This window comes from Diadema setosum, chromosome 20 (genome assembly GCF_964275005.1).
Source record: "Diadema setosum chromosome 20, eeDiaSeto1, whole genome shotgun sequence".
NCBI classification, from domain to species: domain Eukaryota; kingdom Metazoa; phylum Echinodermata; class Echinoidea; order Diadematoida; family Diadematidae; genus Diadema; species Diadema setosum.
Window position 1 is genome coordinate 12,434,871 of NC_092704.1, and position 13,914 is coordinate 12,448,784.

Here is a 13,914-nt window from a genome sequence, read left to right on the forward strand (position 1 = left end):
ACTACTACTACTACTACTACTACTACTACATGATAATATTACTACTACCACTACTACTACCACTAGTATATACTACAGCTTACTACTTACAAAACTACTACTACTACTATTACCACTACTACTTCCAATAGTATAATATAACTTATTACTACATACAGAACTGTAGCTACTACTATTACTACTACTATGTACTACTACTACTACATCACTACTATTATAGCTACTGCCTTATTTCGGGGGGGGGGGGGTTCTTTACGGATTCTAATCAGTAACATCCCCCACAACAATGCCTTATTGACCAAAGTATAGGGCCTGATGCATTTCATCGAGTGTAATATGTTCGTCTACGCAATTTCGAATCATACCGATCATTATGGCCTCTCTAGATTTGATGACCTCGTGGTCGCGTCGCCCATGTACAGCGACCAGCACGATAACAGTCTGCACTACGATGTTGGGCGAGTCTCCGTCTATCAGACCGACGCTGAGGTAAGAAATGATGAGATCGTCGTCCGAAAGTCTTATCGTTTGTTATGCCCGTACGCAAAAGCAGTATGCTCTGCTGCATGTGTTATCTTGAATTTCGTACAGTGCCATTGTCGTCATAGTGATATTGGTAAACATTAACTCATGTAACTCCATTTAAGATAATGTTTTCTCCTTGTTGATACTCAGTAATGTTATGAATTGAAGAGTTGATTGAAGTAGTTGCAATTATCAGTGACATTGCTAAATATCCCTGTTTAATGTGTGCGTAATCATCGCACTGCCTTTAATGCTGTATAATAGAGTTTTTGCCTTTACAACCACTTTGTTTTCTAATCATTCTCTATTTTTAGGCAATGAGGTTCCTGCCCCCTCTGGTGCTAATTGGTCAGCGACCAGGAGCGAGGTTTGGTTTCTCTTTGGCCGCCCTGGGGGATATCAACCAAGATGGGTTCAACGGTAAAATATTAAGAAATGAATACATCAATTAAGAAAATATATAGAGAAAAAAAAATAAAAAAAATAAAAAAGAAAATATATAGAGGACAAAACTGTATAAAATCACAACAGTGCCATTAGGTAGGAGTGCTGTACTATATTTTCTTGTGTTTGTTTGTGTGTGTGTGTGTGTGTGTGTGTGTAAATATGAATAAACGCTTCACTCTCTATAGTTGAATTTACCCATTCGTTTTGATATGTAATAAGAAAAACAAGCAATGACGAAAGTTTCTCTACCGTCAAATAACGACAAAGTTACAAACAATGCCTTTGCTTTTTAAGATATTAAAATAACGTCAAGGAGAGGAGGGGTGGATAATATTTGACATTATTGTCCAGTCTGTATTTTGTGTTAGAAATAACTCATGTTGGGAGGGATTTGGGATATACACCGGAATGCCATTCATTTCTGTCTAGTTCTCTCTGTCTCCCAAAATGCTTCTCAAAAATATCAAACCACGTCTTAAGCTGTTTCTATGTATATGATTTCTATTAGTTTAGTTATTTTCGGACTCATTAATGTATAAAAATTATGTACATTGTGTTTCCATTGTTTACAATGTTACTATTTTTGTGCCACTGAAAATGTCAGTTCATTTAAGATCAGGTCCAAATACTTATTTTTTGTTAATAGTTCGTTGCATATCTTTCATTGCAATGGCAACCATATTTCAAAAGAATGATAATTTACGAATCGACTTCACTGTATTGCCATTTCATTTCCATGCCTATTATGTGTTTTATTGAAAAATGTAATCGATTTGTTTTAAATTGAAACTTGAATAATTGCATGTATTCATAAATGAATAATTTCTATACGTGTATTGTAGTATCACAATTATTAAAGAGTACTGACTGTCACTTTATATCAACAATTATGGTGCAATTGTACATTTTGGATAATCTCGCTTCCAGATCTTGCTATAGGGGCACCACACGACGGGGAGACGGGAATGGGCCGCGTCTATATCTACCACAGCTCCGGTGGACAGGGACTACCTGAATCACCATCTCAGGTATGGCAATATCCGCATAACATGTGAAAAGATGTGGTTTCGATTGATTAATGCTGGGTGCACGAATGCTGTGGTGGTGCTGATGTGATACTGACATCAAATGCCCAAACCTGGTCCGGAGTGAGGCCGTATAGGAAGCGATCCGCGGGGAAGCAGACACGTTTAGAATAGCACGGCATGATGCGTGATACAGTCAAACCTGTCTATAGCGACCACCTGTCGTATAAGACCACTAATCACGATTCCTTCCAAGAGAAAGGCCATGCGTCTAAAGACGCGTCTATAGACCCGTCTATAGCAGCCACCTGTCTACAACGGTCATTTTTCGTCTCTCTTGGGTGGCCGCTATAGACAGGTTTGACTGTATCTCTTCCATTTTTCGATGTGTTGCATGGGATCCCATGCCCATAGTATTCCCAAACTAGCTGTTCAGGTGGGAGATGGAGTTTGAGGAAGAGTTAATTATAGTTCAGGAAACTGTCTAAATCATAGTTCAGAAAAACTAGTTATACCTTTTTAAAATGTAAAGTAACACCGGAACTTTGCAGTGCGATTATCACGCGATAACTATACCCTTGACATGGCGTGTCATGGGGGTGGGGCTGTCAGATTGTAGATACACACGTCAGATAATGACATTACCTCGTCCAAAATCAAAAACACGTTATCATGGTATGTGGAGGTTTCGTCAAGGATATCTCGATGTGATAAACAATGATGACTCGCATCTCACCATAATGACCTCTAGCGCGTTTATCTATGGAACTCTATGTGAGATCCTGTGAATAATGTGTGTGTTTGTGTTTTGTGTATGTGTGTTTTTGTTTGTGTTTGTTTGATAGTGAGTACTGAGCCTTGAATTTATGGTGAACCCGCAAATTATTTTGATCAGCCATAAAGAGGAGGCATTCCAAATGGACGAAGAATGGGTTTGTTGTTGACAGTTACATTTTTAATATGACAATGACCGTGCAGGCTCCTGATTGTCATACCTTTGTACCTTTCTCCCCCTGCTGGAAAGAACATAGTGTCCCACAGTGTGAGAAACACAGTGTGAACACAATATGAACATAATGTGAACACATCGTGAACATAGTGTGAAATCGCTTCACACTGTTAAATTCGAGCGTTTTAACATTGTGAACACATTGTGAATCCTCAATTCACAGTATGCCACAGAACATTACCATGTGCATACTCCGTGAAAGTCAAATCACAGTGTGAAATCATCTCCACATTGTTAGATTCGAGAGTTTCACGTATTCGACTATGTGACCACACTGTGACACACTGTGGGACACTGCGTTCTAATTTCTAGTATTGGGTTGCAAGGAAATGCAACAAGAATCATCGATCAAGAGTCATCTTTTTTGCGAGAAGCAAAATCAATAAGAAAAAAAAACATGAATAGGTGATAACAAACGATAACACAAAGCTATTACTTCTTGTAAATGATCGGAACTGCTTGTGTCGGCAATCATTGTGACACACACAAAAAAAAATGGTATAGCCAATAGACCATTCATATCGCGATCGGAGGTGAGCCAATAGTACACACGCATTGAATGTTGCATCATCATTAGCAGTAATGACATTTAAAATCATAATGATTATCACTTGCAACTGTTCCCTGGATCCGTTTTGTTCACTGCCAATTCAATCACCTGTTAATTACCACAAACTGACTCTCCTTGTGTTATAATTCCCTTCCGCCGATGAATAAATGATATCAATCAAAGATATAACGAGCACAAAACAGTCAAAAACAGTCGTTAAAATATGAAGAGCATGTCGCGTGTCCATGATCCATGTTCTATGTTATATCATCCAGACTTATTTTTTCTTTCTTCAGGTCCTGGATCCAGCGACTCTCGGACACAACTGGCCAACATTCGGGTTCTCCATGTCCGGGGGACTGGACATGGATAGGAACGGCTATCCAGGTATCTTAACGCTATTGAACGTTCATTTATCATTTCAATCGTTGCGTTTACATGATACCGCATGTATTGCGTCCGAAGATGTGACTCTTTCTTGTGCATATTATTCAATTTCAAAGCAAACATGTTGCATTAAATGACATGTTGAATTGATTTGACTAATGGCAGATTGTTTGATGTAATTGACATTCTTTTTTATCTTGTTGCCTCTTCGGCATTCTATTTTTAGATCTCGTTGTCGGAATGTACAAGGCCTCGTCAGTCGCGTTGTTCCAGTAAGATTTTATTCTGTCTTGCTTCAGCCCCCCCCCCCCCGCCTTCACCTTCCTCTCACTGCACATCATACTAATCTTATAGAACCACTCCGTGATTATCAGTTATATCTTATACAATAATATTTGACACTTTACCTGCATTTGTACATGTACCAAGTTTCGTGTGCATATACATGTCAGTATAAGCAGCCCCCCCCCCCCCCAGAAAATTAGTGAGTTTCTTTGACAATTGAATATCTATTGGTCACTCGTAACAGTCCCTAGGAGAAAGTAATATTTAAAAAAAATATGGTGGGATATGAATATACAGTGAAGTCGTTCTATTTGGCGAATATGTTCTTGTTTTAATTTTAGAGCATATATCGCTATATCGCGGCCAAGACATTGCCCTGATGGGGAGACATTGCTATGTAATAATGCTGTTTAGATGTTAGACAACAACAACAACAACAACAACAAGAATGTAGGGCCTACGTGGAAATCTGTGCGGTGGTTAAACTGTCAAAAGAGAAAGACTGTGTATACATAGACACAAGGTCTGGCAAGTCGTGTCACATTTCATATATTGCGGGTACTATATACTCAGCCCTCCATCCCACGTATAATTATCAAGGCTGTGCGACTGTCAACAATTTAGTAAACAACGCATTGTCGCTGGTAGCATCCTTCACATTGTCTAGCAAATTGGACATAAATATGAGAGGGAAGCAACTTATTAAAGAATAAAGACAGGAAAAAGTACAAACACCTAAAAGGGACAGACGTAATATAATGCTCCCATGACATTAATGCTCCTGCGACAATTGCTTCCATGAAATAACTGCACATTGAAGCTAAATATGAATTCCAACTACAAACATAACTCTAACCCTACTCCTAATCATCACGTCAAGCTGAATTCAACGCCCAATCACATCGCTAACCCTAAACCTAGGTCCTTGGAGAAGATAAAACCTAAGCAATATTGTCGCAAGAGCAAATATCGTGTCGCCGGTATGACACCATGATGTGCATACAGCGTTTCTGCTGGCATGATAACTAGATTCGTTACTACTCTATTCGTTAGCTACAACTCTATGAAGCATGAACACTTCCTGTTCATGCGTTCACAGGAGGATGCAGTTTGAAAATACAATGTGGCCGAATGCTTGTGATATTGGATTGAAACTAACCATTGTTAATGGTGTAACGGATCTAGGAGTCTATTTAGATAACAACTTGAGTGCGTTGTCAAGCGCAGTCTTTGAGCATAAATTTTAAAGCCACTTGTATTTGTTAATTCACTGTCATTTTAGTCACTAGTATGTAATGATAATCACCCCTTCATTGATAATTAATAACATCAATTTTGCATTGTTATTATCATAGTTATTGTTATCAACACAATCATAATCATTATAATTATCATTTATTCGTGTTTTCAGTATAAACATTGCCATTATTGTAAGTATTACCACGCATCATTACTAAAACAATTATCGTTACAATCATCATCATCATCGCTGGCAACGTTACCATCATCACTATAATTTTCAATATTGATGTTATTGTGGTCATCTTCATAATAATTCTTATCGAAGAATCCACTCCTTTTATTGTGTACAGCTCGCGTCCTGTTATTGATATCAACGCCGGACTTTCAGCAGACATTACCGGTATCACGCTGACCGAACCCAGTTACCGACTGAGCGGCAGCGGCTTGCTGGTCTTCGGGTATGGATCATTTTACTTTAAGACCGCCCGTGAATAAAGTGGCCTTTTTTTTTCAAGGGTATGAGAGAAACACTTGACCCAGCTCCTGTAGAAGATATAGAAAAATGATAATAGCATAAAAACATCTCAACAAAAGGTCATGGAAATTTTATGCTCTTCATATACGATTCAGGTTTAACTCCTCTAAGTCTTCTCAATATGACAGTTAGTGCTTAACTAATCGTTCAGAACTTGATGGATTTAAGGGTCCTTATTCCAAAGGTTTGTTCAGTCCGAAAGTGTAAAAAGGTTCATTAACTAGAAAACAGTAAAAAGGTGCGTGCTAACAAACCTTCGGATTTACAAACCTCATTTCGTTTTCGGATTAGCGAACCCTCGGAATAACGAACCATTCTTCATTTTGTTTTTTTCTCGGAGTAATGAAACTTTAAATGCTGGAATAATGAATGTTACTTTAATTTGATTTCGGATAACGAACTTTAGAATAACGAACTGTAACGGAATGTGGGCATTTGTTTTGGGAAGCTTTCCTTTTGATACACTAACGTTATACAGTACAACAAAAATTTGGAAGAGCCTGGATTTTCCGTGTTTTGTCCAGCGTGTGACGTTCAGCATCAATTCCTAAATTAATGCATTATTGTATTAATACAATGGCGCCTTTTAACATAGACGGGGTAAAAAAAACAAGCAAACAAATGGTTGTAAACAAATAAACAAACAAGCAAACTTTCATTCTTTCGTCGCCATTTATCATCACATTCCTTTTCATTCATTTTTACCATCTTTGCAGTTTCAACGTGACGCTGTGTTTGTCATACAGTGGGCGATACACACCCGCCAGTATAGGTGAGTATTATTGATGTGTCCTTTTTGTTGTCAGTGTTGTTTGATGCATGTTCTCAAGTTACATCGACGATTAAGCAAGTGGATGTCTTTTCCCCGTACATAGATAATACCCATCTCCTCCAATAAACACGTATTCTTGCCATGGTGACACTTCGCCGATAAGAATCATCTCTGTAGGTCTGAGTGGAATGGTGCTATGAATGATTCTGTTTTTAGCGTCTACACAGTAATAGCAAGGTTGTGGAATTAAAACTGCAAAGCCTGTTTGGCAGCACCTGTAATGGATGCAAATTACATCACAAAGGCTTGTGTGATTCTAGCGTATACATAATGTTGAACATCGTCATGTTTTGTTTCGCTTCATTAAATTGGAACATTGTGTTTGATGAAAACGTCAGAGAACTGAAAACAAAATTTGATTAAATCTAACAAGAGACTGATTGAATTATTTGCAATCATTACACATCTGTTATGTGAGAATGTCGGCTTGAGCTCTTGCCATCTTCGATTAATCATGGAATCCATCTTCATTTCAGTCCTCGATTACGACTTGGTTGCCGACGCTGCCCTCGCCGTCACGCAGAGATGCTACTTCGAGCTCATCGACCAAGTCAACGTGGACACGATCAGGAACCAAGTCTTCCTCGACGAGGATACAGAACTCTGCCTCACACACGTTGCTTACATGACGGTAAAGATAGTTATTTTGGTTTGAGATTGAAGCCTTACACCCAATGTATAGGTTGATCTTTTTCATCAGAGTACATAATAACAAGGGAACAGAACTTTGAACGGTACGACAAAAAAAAAAAAATGCTTATCGCTAATATAAACGACGTTCTCTGCCTGTATACCGTAAGATACGATAAAATGTAGTTATATGTCATATAAACGTAATCATATCTATTTACTTTGAGTAGTCTTGTTAATGAACAGTGATGGAAACAATGTGAAAATTGTCGATCTTGTCATAATGATTTCACTTTAACAAATGAGGATACAAAACAAACTGAAAGTGTAATACCCCTCCCCTTTTTGTTACAGCCATCGATCGTAGACAAAGTGACGCCCATATCCTTCCGTGCAGACATACGACTCTCCGACGAGCGACTGAACAGCACTCGGACTCGGTCTTCGACGATCGAACCGATTCTCAACGACAGAGTCCCTGCCTCAGCGACTCTTACGGTATGTTTGTTGCCTGGAAATCTAACGGAATGTCCACTAGCCCCTATGGTTGATTCGGTTGTCTCTGTTTGGTTAAAGCAAATTCAAATTGATTGAAGAACAAACTGCATGCAGAGAAGATTGCATCAAAAAGATTATTATCTGTTGGTTGCATAAGTACTCGTTCGGCCTGCTGTTTTTGGTTTTATCTTTATTTTGTTTTGTTTAGCGTTGCTCGAAAAGAAAGTCTGAACCACCAACGTCAATTTCGTTGTTTCTGTCGGGTAAATGTAAATTCAAACAGATTATAAACACACATAGGCGATTTGAGGAGTATGACTCAAACAGGTTCCTTTCACCTATGTTGAATTTCTGCTCACGAGCAAAAGGCGTCAGTTGGGGAAGCTGAACGAACTATCTCGTCATTGTTACTATTGCCGTTGTCCCCCCCCCCCCTACCCCTCCTCGTTTCTTGAACATACAACTGTGAACTCACCTATGTAAATTGCTTTCTATGATGACGGCAGGTCCCTATACTGCGAAACTGTGAGAATGAGATCTGTGTGCCGGACCTCAATCTTGCCGTGACAAAGTAAGTATAAATTTCGCTGCTTGATTGGCCGCTTGGTTAGTGGGGCTGTTTGTGCTTAAGGGAATTAAAAATGAGAACAAATCTTTGTTTCTTTTATCATTTACTACCAATGTCATCACTCTTTAAGGATGATTATTATGGTATACTTACCTTTTAAAACCGACTATATATTTTCTTCTTTTTACATCCACTTTTAATAGAAATCACAACTTAATGATGGAAGTGTGAGCCGACGGAATCTAGTCTTTAAACGACATAATTATGTTTGCTCTTACGAAAATTCGAAACCTTAAAATCCCACAAAGTTTGATAATCTGACTTTCTCTGCTTCTCAAAATAATCATGACTTTAACACAAGCTGAAGTTTCTTTTGGTTTAAAAATTGATTAAGGCGAGGATATGTTGCCAATGAGTGGTGTAGCATAAAAACAATGTTTTGGTTATGTCTTCAAACTACAACAAACAATTATTCTAGGAACGTGGAAGTGTTGTACGTTGGTGACAGAAAGAACGTTGTCATGGTAGCGGTGATCACAAACCGCGGGGAGGATGCTTACCAGTCTCGCCTCCGAATACAGTCGCCTCCAGAGTTCCTGTTCAAGAAAGCCGAACAACTCCACCAGGTGAGATTCGCACATGGGATTACAGAGACTGGTCCCCTGAGACTATCATTACACACATGCATTATCAATGTAACGTGACTCAATTCTAAGCACATAATGGCAGTGCCATCTTTACATAGAGTCTGGTCAACTTTGCTCCATTGGGTATCACTATAGTGGCCTGTTTCATAGGCAAGAATTTAGCAACGGAATGTTCGTACTGTTCCACGCCATGTGAGTTGGTCAAACTCTTACTATGACCAGAGCCACCTTATCGAGGAGCGAAGTTTTTGACTGTATCAGCACAATGTATAGGTCTAATGATGAGTAAAGAGGACGTTCCCGTACGGAAAGTAGACCAACTGAATTCGTTTGAATGAAGGTAATAGGTCAGTAATCTCGCTTTCGTCGTAGCAACTTATGTACCAAAGCAATTTATCAACGTAGTCATCCAAGCGTTTCCAATAACTGAATCCTTGGTGTTGATTAACATCATAATTATGTCGGCATGGTTTTCTACCTTTAAATGATGATTATAATGTGACAATATAAAGTTGCAGGAGGAAATGGTAGAGGATCGGAAAGGTCATATTTACCGATTTCATAATAAGCTATTACTGATTACAGATCCAGTAGGCGAAAGTCTAATCAAACAGGTAATTTGCAACTGATTGTGACAAAATGAACTTGTATCTAGTTGGTATTCCATTCAGATGAATCTTTTCAGCGAGCTATTATTGCTGACTAAGTTTTTTTTCCTGATAGACTAGATTGGCAAATTTAAGATCAACGTTTCTATCATCGAACGCGTAATGCCTGTTTACATCCAGCAAATATGGTGTAAAAATAAATATGACTGTCCACTGTATCTATGGTTTCTGCTTACCTTCACAGGATTTTCCCTCCACCTGCACCAATGACGTACAACTGTCCGTCGTCACGTGTAATGTCGGGAATCCTCTTCCCTCCGGAGGAAAGGTAGAATTCATTGTTGATTTTTTTTTTTCATTTTTTGTACACTATCTGCAATGTTGTTGACTAATTTGAACGTTACGGTGTATGTGTGTGTGTGTGTGTGTGTGTGTGTGCGCGCGCGCGTGTGATGTAAGGCGGTCGGGTGGTAATGCATTTAGCTGTGAGGATCACTAGAACCATTCACCTTCCCATCTGCCCATAACCATTGTTGTTCTAGTCAGTTGTGTCGTCATCAATATATTGTCCTAATGTCCTATTGTGTTGCTTTGCAGTTTACGTATTACCATGATAACGAGTGATTATCATCATTTGCAACTTTTGAATTGATTGTATTTTCTTCTTTTTCTTCTTCTGCTTTTTAATCTTCTATTCCCAGATTAAGCTCCGCGTTGAGTTTGAGAACGTTAACTTGTCCGGGCAGGCTGACGCAATTACATTTACCCTGGATGTCAGCAGGTAAATCTGATATTATTTCGATATCTCCTAAATCTATAATTTCTCATACTTTCGCATTGTCTACGCACATAATGTTTATTATCCATGGGAGTGGTTATTTATATGACAGTGTCATAACGCTACTATTAACAACCTTCAACTCTAAAGGAGACAGCTTTAAATACCTTGTTGCTACCCTGTCAAATGATTCTTTGTATTTCTGTATTTTGCATTTATTTTTATCTAACCTTGTTTGTATACGGTCACCTTCAACATTTCCGCAAAGAAGCAAACTTGAATTATGAATCTTTGTATTTTATCTTTGCATTTATTTGTATCAAACCTTGTTTGCATATATGGTCACCTTGAACAAGAAAGAAAGATATATTTAAGTATTCCTTTGAGGCTTTATAATTTTATTTTGTGACTTTCGTTATTTTCTACGCCGTTAATCATTCATTTGATATCTCCTCGTATAATGTTTATCTCGATAGGGAATCTGTGTACGTAATCAAAAAGTGAAACGCTCACATTTTGGTTCAAAATCGTGATAAAGACAATTTGAAAAATTGAAAGCTTATTGAAAGCTTTGTGGATTAGCTCCAATCCATTTTCCTTTAACTCATCTGTAGTTCATAAGGCACCCAAGGTTACATAAAAAAAAAAAACACAGATATATCACATGAAATAAATAACTCGAACTGATCGACTTTAAATGTTGAATACATGCAAGAATATACTGCCACCTGGTCAGTTAAATACATAATCAAACTAATCAAAAACACTTTAATTTCTTCAAGACTTCAAACAGTATTTTGCATATGGGAAATATTATCTCGAAAGCTCATTGCCATCTGTATCTATAAAGTCACTATGAGACGATGCTTTCAATTTACAGCTGTATTTAACTTTGAACATGCAACGCTAGTAGGGATAACCTTCAGCTCTAAAATTCACAACTTTAATAAAAACTGTACTGCTATCGAATGTACCTTGTCAAATAAACCTTTGCATTCATATATATTTGCATTTATTCTATCAAAACTTGTTTATATACGGTCACCTTCGACATTTCTGCAAAGAGGCAGACTGTTATATGAAAGTACTTTGTTGTCTGATTTGCCTTTTGCGACTCTTGTTATTCTATGTTTCCGCTGTTGTCAGTCATCCACCTCAATATCGCCTTGTCTTATGTTGTTTGCAAAAGGGAATCTGCGGAACAAAAGTCGCGAAAATTATCATAAACATAATGAAAATGGAAAGTTCAATTGCAGAAAAGAATTAATCATGTTTTCCTGAACTCTTCTGTAGATCATAAGGCTCCCAAGGTCAATAGATATTAAATAAAAGGCAGAACCCTTTATGAAATGCATAATTCGTTCTGAACTTCCTGAAATGCTGGATACATGAAAGATCCTATTACCAGTTAACGACATCAAAAGAAAGCGAACACTGTCAAAATCTGTTTATGTGTTTAGGTTTGACTTTGAGTATTATTAAGTGCCCCCCCCCCCACCTTCAGCCTCTCTTTTACTGTTTAGCTTACTGCCACATTCTTAAATCTCTTTCCGTTGTTTCTTTCCTTGTACAGTATTGAGGCGGAGCTCCAACACAAACGAAAGGACAATCGGGTCGAGATCAACATCCCTGTCGAAGTCATGGCCTCTATCAACCTCGTTGGGTATGGCACCTCTCAAAAAAAAAAAAACATTTTATTCCCTCATCATGCCTACAAAAGTTTGGTATAATATCATGCATTCCAGTGCGTCGGACTAAGATCATATTTAGAGTGTAATACGTCTTCTATTGCTTTGACCATTCAAGGACACAACCGAACCATTATTGCACCATTTCATCTCTTTCTTTTTCGTTTTTAAACGTTCGTGAAAAATGTCAAAATATCACGTTCGAGATAGGGTCAAAAGGTGATGGGAATGAAGGTGACTCAATAATTTCCATAGTTCTTGTAACCAAAGCGCTCAGAGAAGACAACCAGTATATTATTTTTAATATGACTGCACGATAGAGGATTCTCTGTTGGTCGTATTTCTTTCTTTGTTTTCACTGTCAAATGATCTGTTTGTTTGTTCCTATCTAGATGTACTGTTATTCCCAGAACATTTTATTCCAATTGCTTGCTGGCTTACATTTACTCAATTCGGGAAGTGGAGACGGTAAATGGAAATAAACAGTTGCAACTAGGAAATGATAGTATTGCAATGGATGTGAGAGTATGCACATTGTGACATGCCGTAACTACCTTATTGACATTTCTGATCATGTGACATTACATGCACTTGTACTGATAAACCACTGTAAACTGAGGCAGATGATGGTTGTGTGAGATCTACACATATGTCTATTTTTAAGCTATTTCTATTTTTTATCCTTTTCCCGCTAGGTTGTCGACTCCTGAGAGAGTAATTTTTGACCCCGAGGAATATCCACGCGACAGGGAGATCGAAACTGAGGAGGACATCGGGCCAGAAATTAGACATTATTATTCGGTAGGAATGCTGTACATCATTAACTTGTTTAATGTATACTTTGTTTGGTAGCGTTGTACCTATACTGGTCTGAGTATGAATTGGGGATGCATTCTACGGGGAGGCAACGGTGATCGATAGTGAGTCACACCCTCCTAACGCATCATCTGTTTCAATAGTATTTAGTATTTCAAAAGTATTTTGCATCTCAAGACTAAAGAGGCGTTTTCAGTGTTATAGGGTTGTTCTTTTCGTTTGTAAATCATTTTTTTTTTTCTGGTGCCTGGCGATAGCAAACCCGCGAGGACAAAGTATAATAATGGATAGGATAAGTCGTGACCAACTGATCTTAAACTGGAGGATTAGGAAAGGTAAATTGGTGATAAAACCGGAAGAGAAGAGGAAGAGGAAACAGCCAATGAGGATGACAAGTACAATGAGGAGGAGGAAGAAGAAGAAAATGAAGATAAAATAAAAGGGTTAGAAAATGAGAAGAAAATGTATAGGAAGGGAGAAGGAGGAGGAATGTAACATAAAGGATGACGATAATGAAGAATAATTTCTTCCATTGCCAGAGTAACTTATGCTCATTTTTTTTCTGAATATTTACCCTTTTCCAATACAGCTTATCAACAAAGGTCCTTCTCATATTGGTCAAACGGTAGTAAACATCGACTGGCCGCTGTTTACGCACGATGGTAACGTCCTATTACTTCTTACCAGAGCTTCCATGAACAACGGCAAGGCGTGCACGGTGAATGCGTTCGTCAACCCGGTCGACCTACCGGTGAGGGCGTAGTTCAAGGCATGCGATAAAGAGAACTTGGGTAGTCATTGCTTATTAGGATGCTGGCATGGGAATATTGCAAGTTTTATTTTG

At 38.2% G+C, this 13,914-nt stretch overlaps 1 protein-coding gene across 1 annotated transcript in view; it reads left to right on the top strand.

Moving 5' to 3' along the window:
* The window catches only part of LOC140243743 (integrin alpha-8-like), an 82,128-nt gene that overhangs the window by 63,781 nt on the left and 4,433 nt on the right, over positions 1 to 13,914 (top strand). The window contains exons 9-24 of the mRNA XM_072323409.1: positions 387 to 489; positions 840 to 945; positions 1,900 to 2,000; positions 3,853 to 3,943; positions 4,170 to 4,215; positions 5,821 to 5,928; positions 6,722 to 6,777; positions 7,314 to 7,468; positions 7,822 to 7,965; positions 8,472 to 8,536; positions 9,012 to 9,159; positions 10,033 to 10,116; positions 10,490 to 10,569; positions 12,140 to 12,229; positions 12,950 to 13,055; positions 13,660 to 13,821. Coding sequence (XP_072179510.1) covers positions 387 to 489; positions 840 to 945; positions 1,900 to 2,000; positions 3,853 to 3,943; positions 4,170 to 4,215; positions 5,821 to 5,928; positions 6,722 to 6,777; positions 7,314 to 7,468; positions 7,822 to 7,965; positions 8,472 to 8,536; positions 9,012 to 9,159; positions 10,033 to 10,116; positions 10,490 to 10,569; positions 12,140 to 12,229; positions 12,950 to 13,055; positions 13,660 to 13,821 — 1,645 coding nt within the window. The remainder of the gene's footprint in view (positions 1 to 386; positions 490 to 839; positions 946 to 1,899; positions 2,001 to 3,852; positions 3,944 to 4,169; positions 4,216 to 5,820; positions 5,929 to 6,721; positions 6,778 to 7,313; positions 7,469 to 7,821; positions 7,966 to 8,471; positions 8,537 to 9,011; positions 9,160 to 10,032; positions 10,117 to 10,489; positions 10,570 to 12,139; positions 12,230 to 12,949; positions 13,056 to 13,659; positions 13,822 to 13,914) is intronic.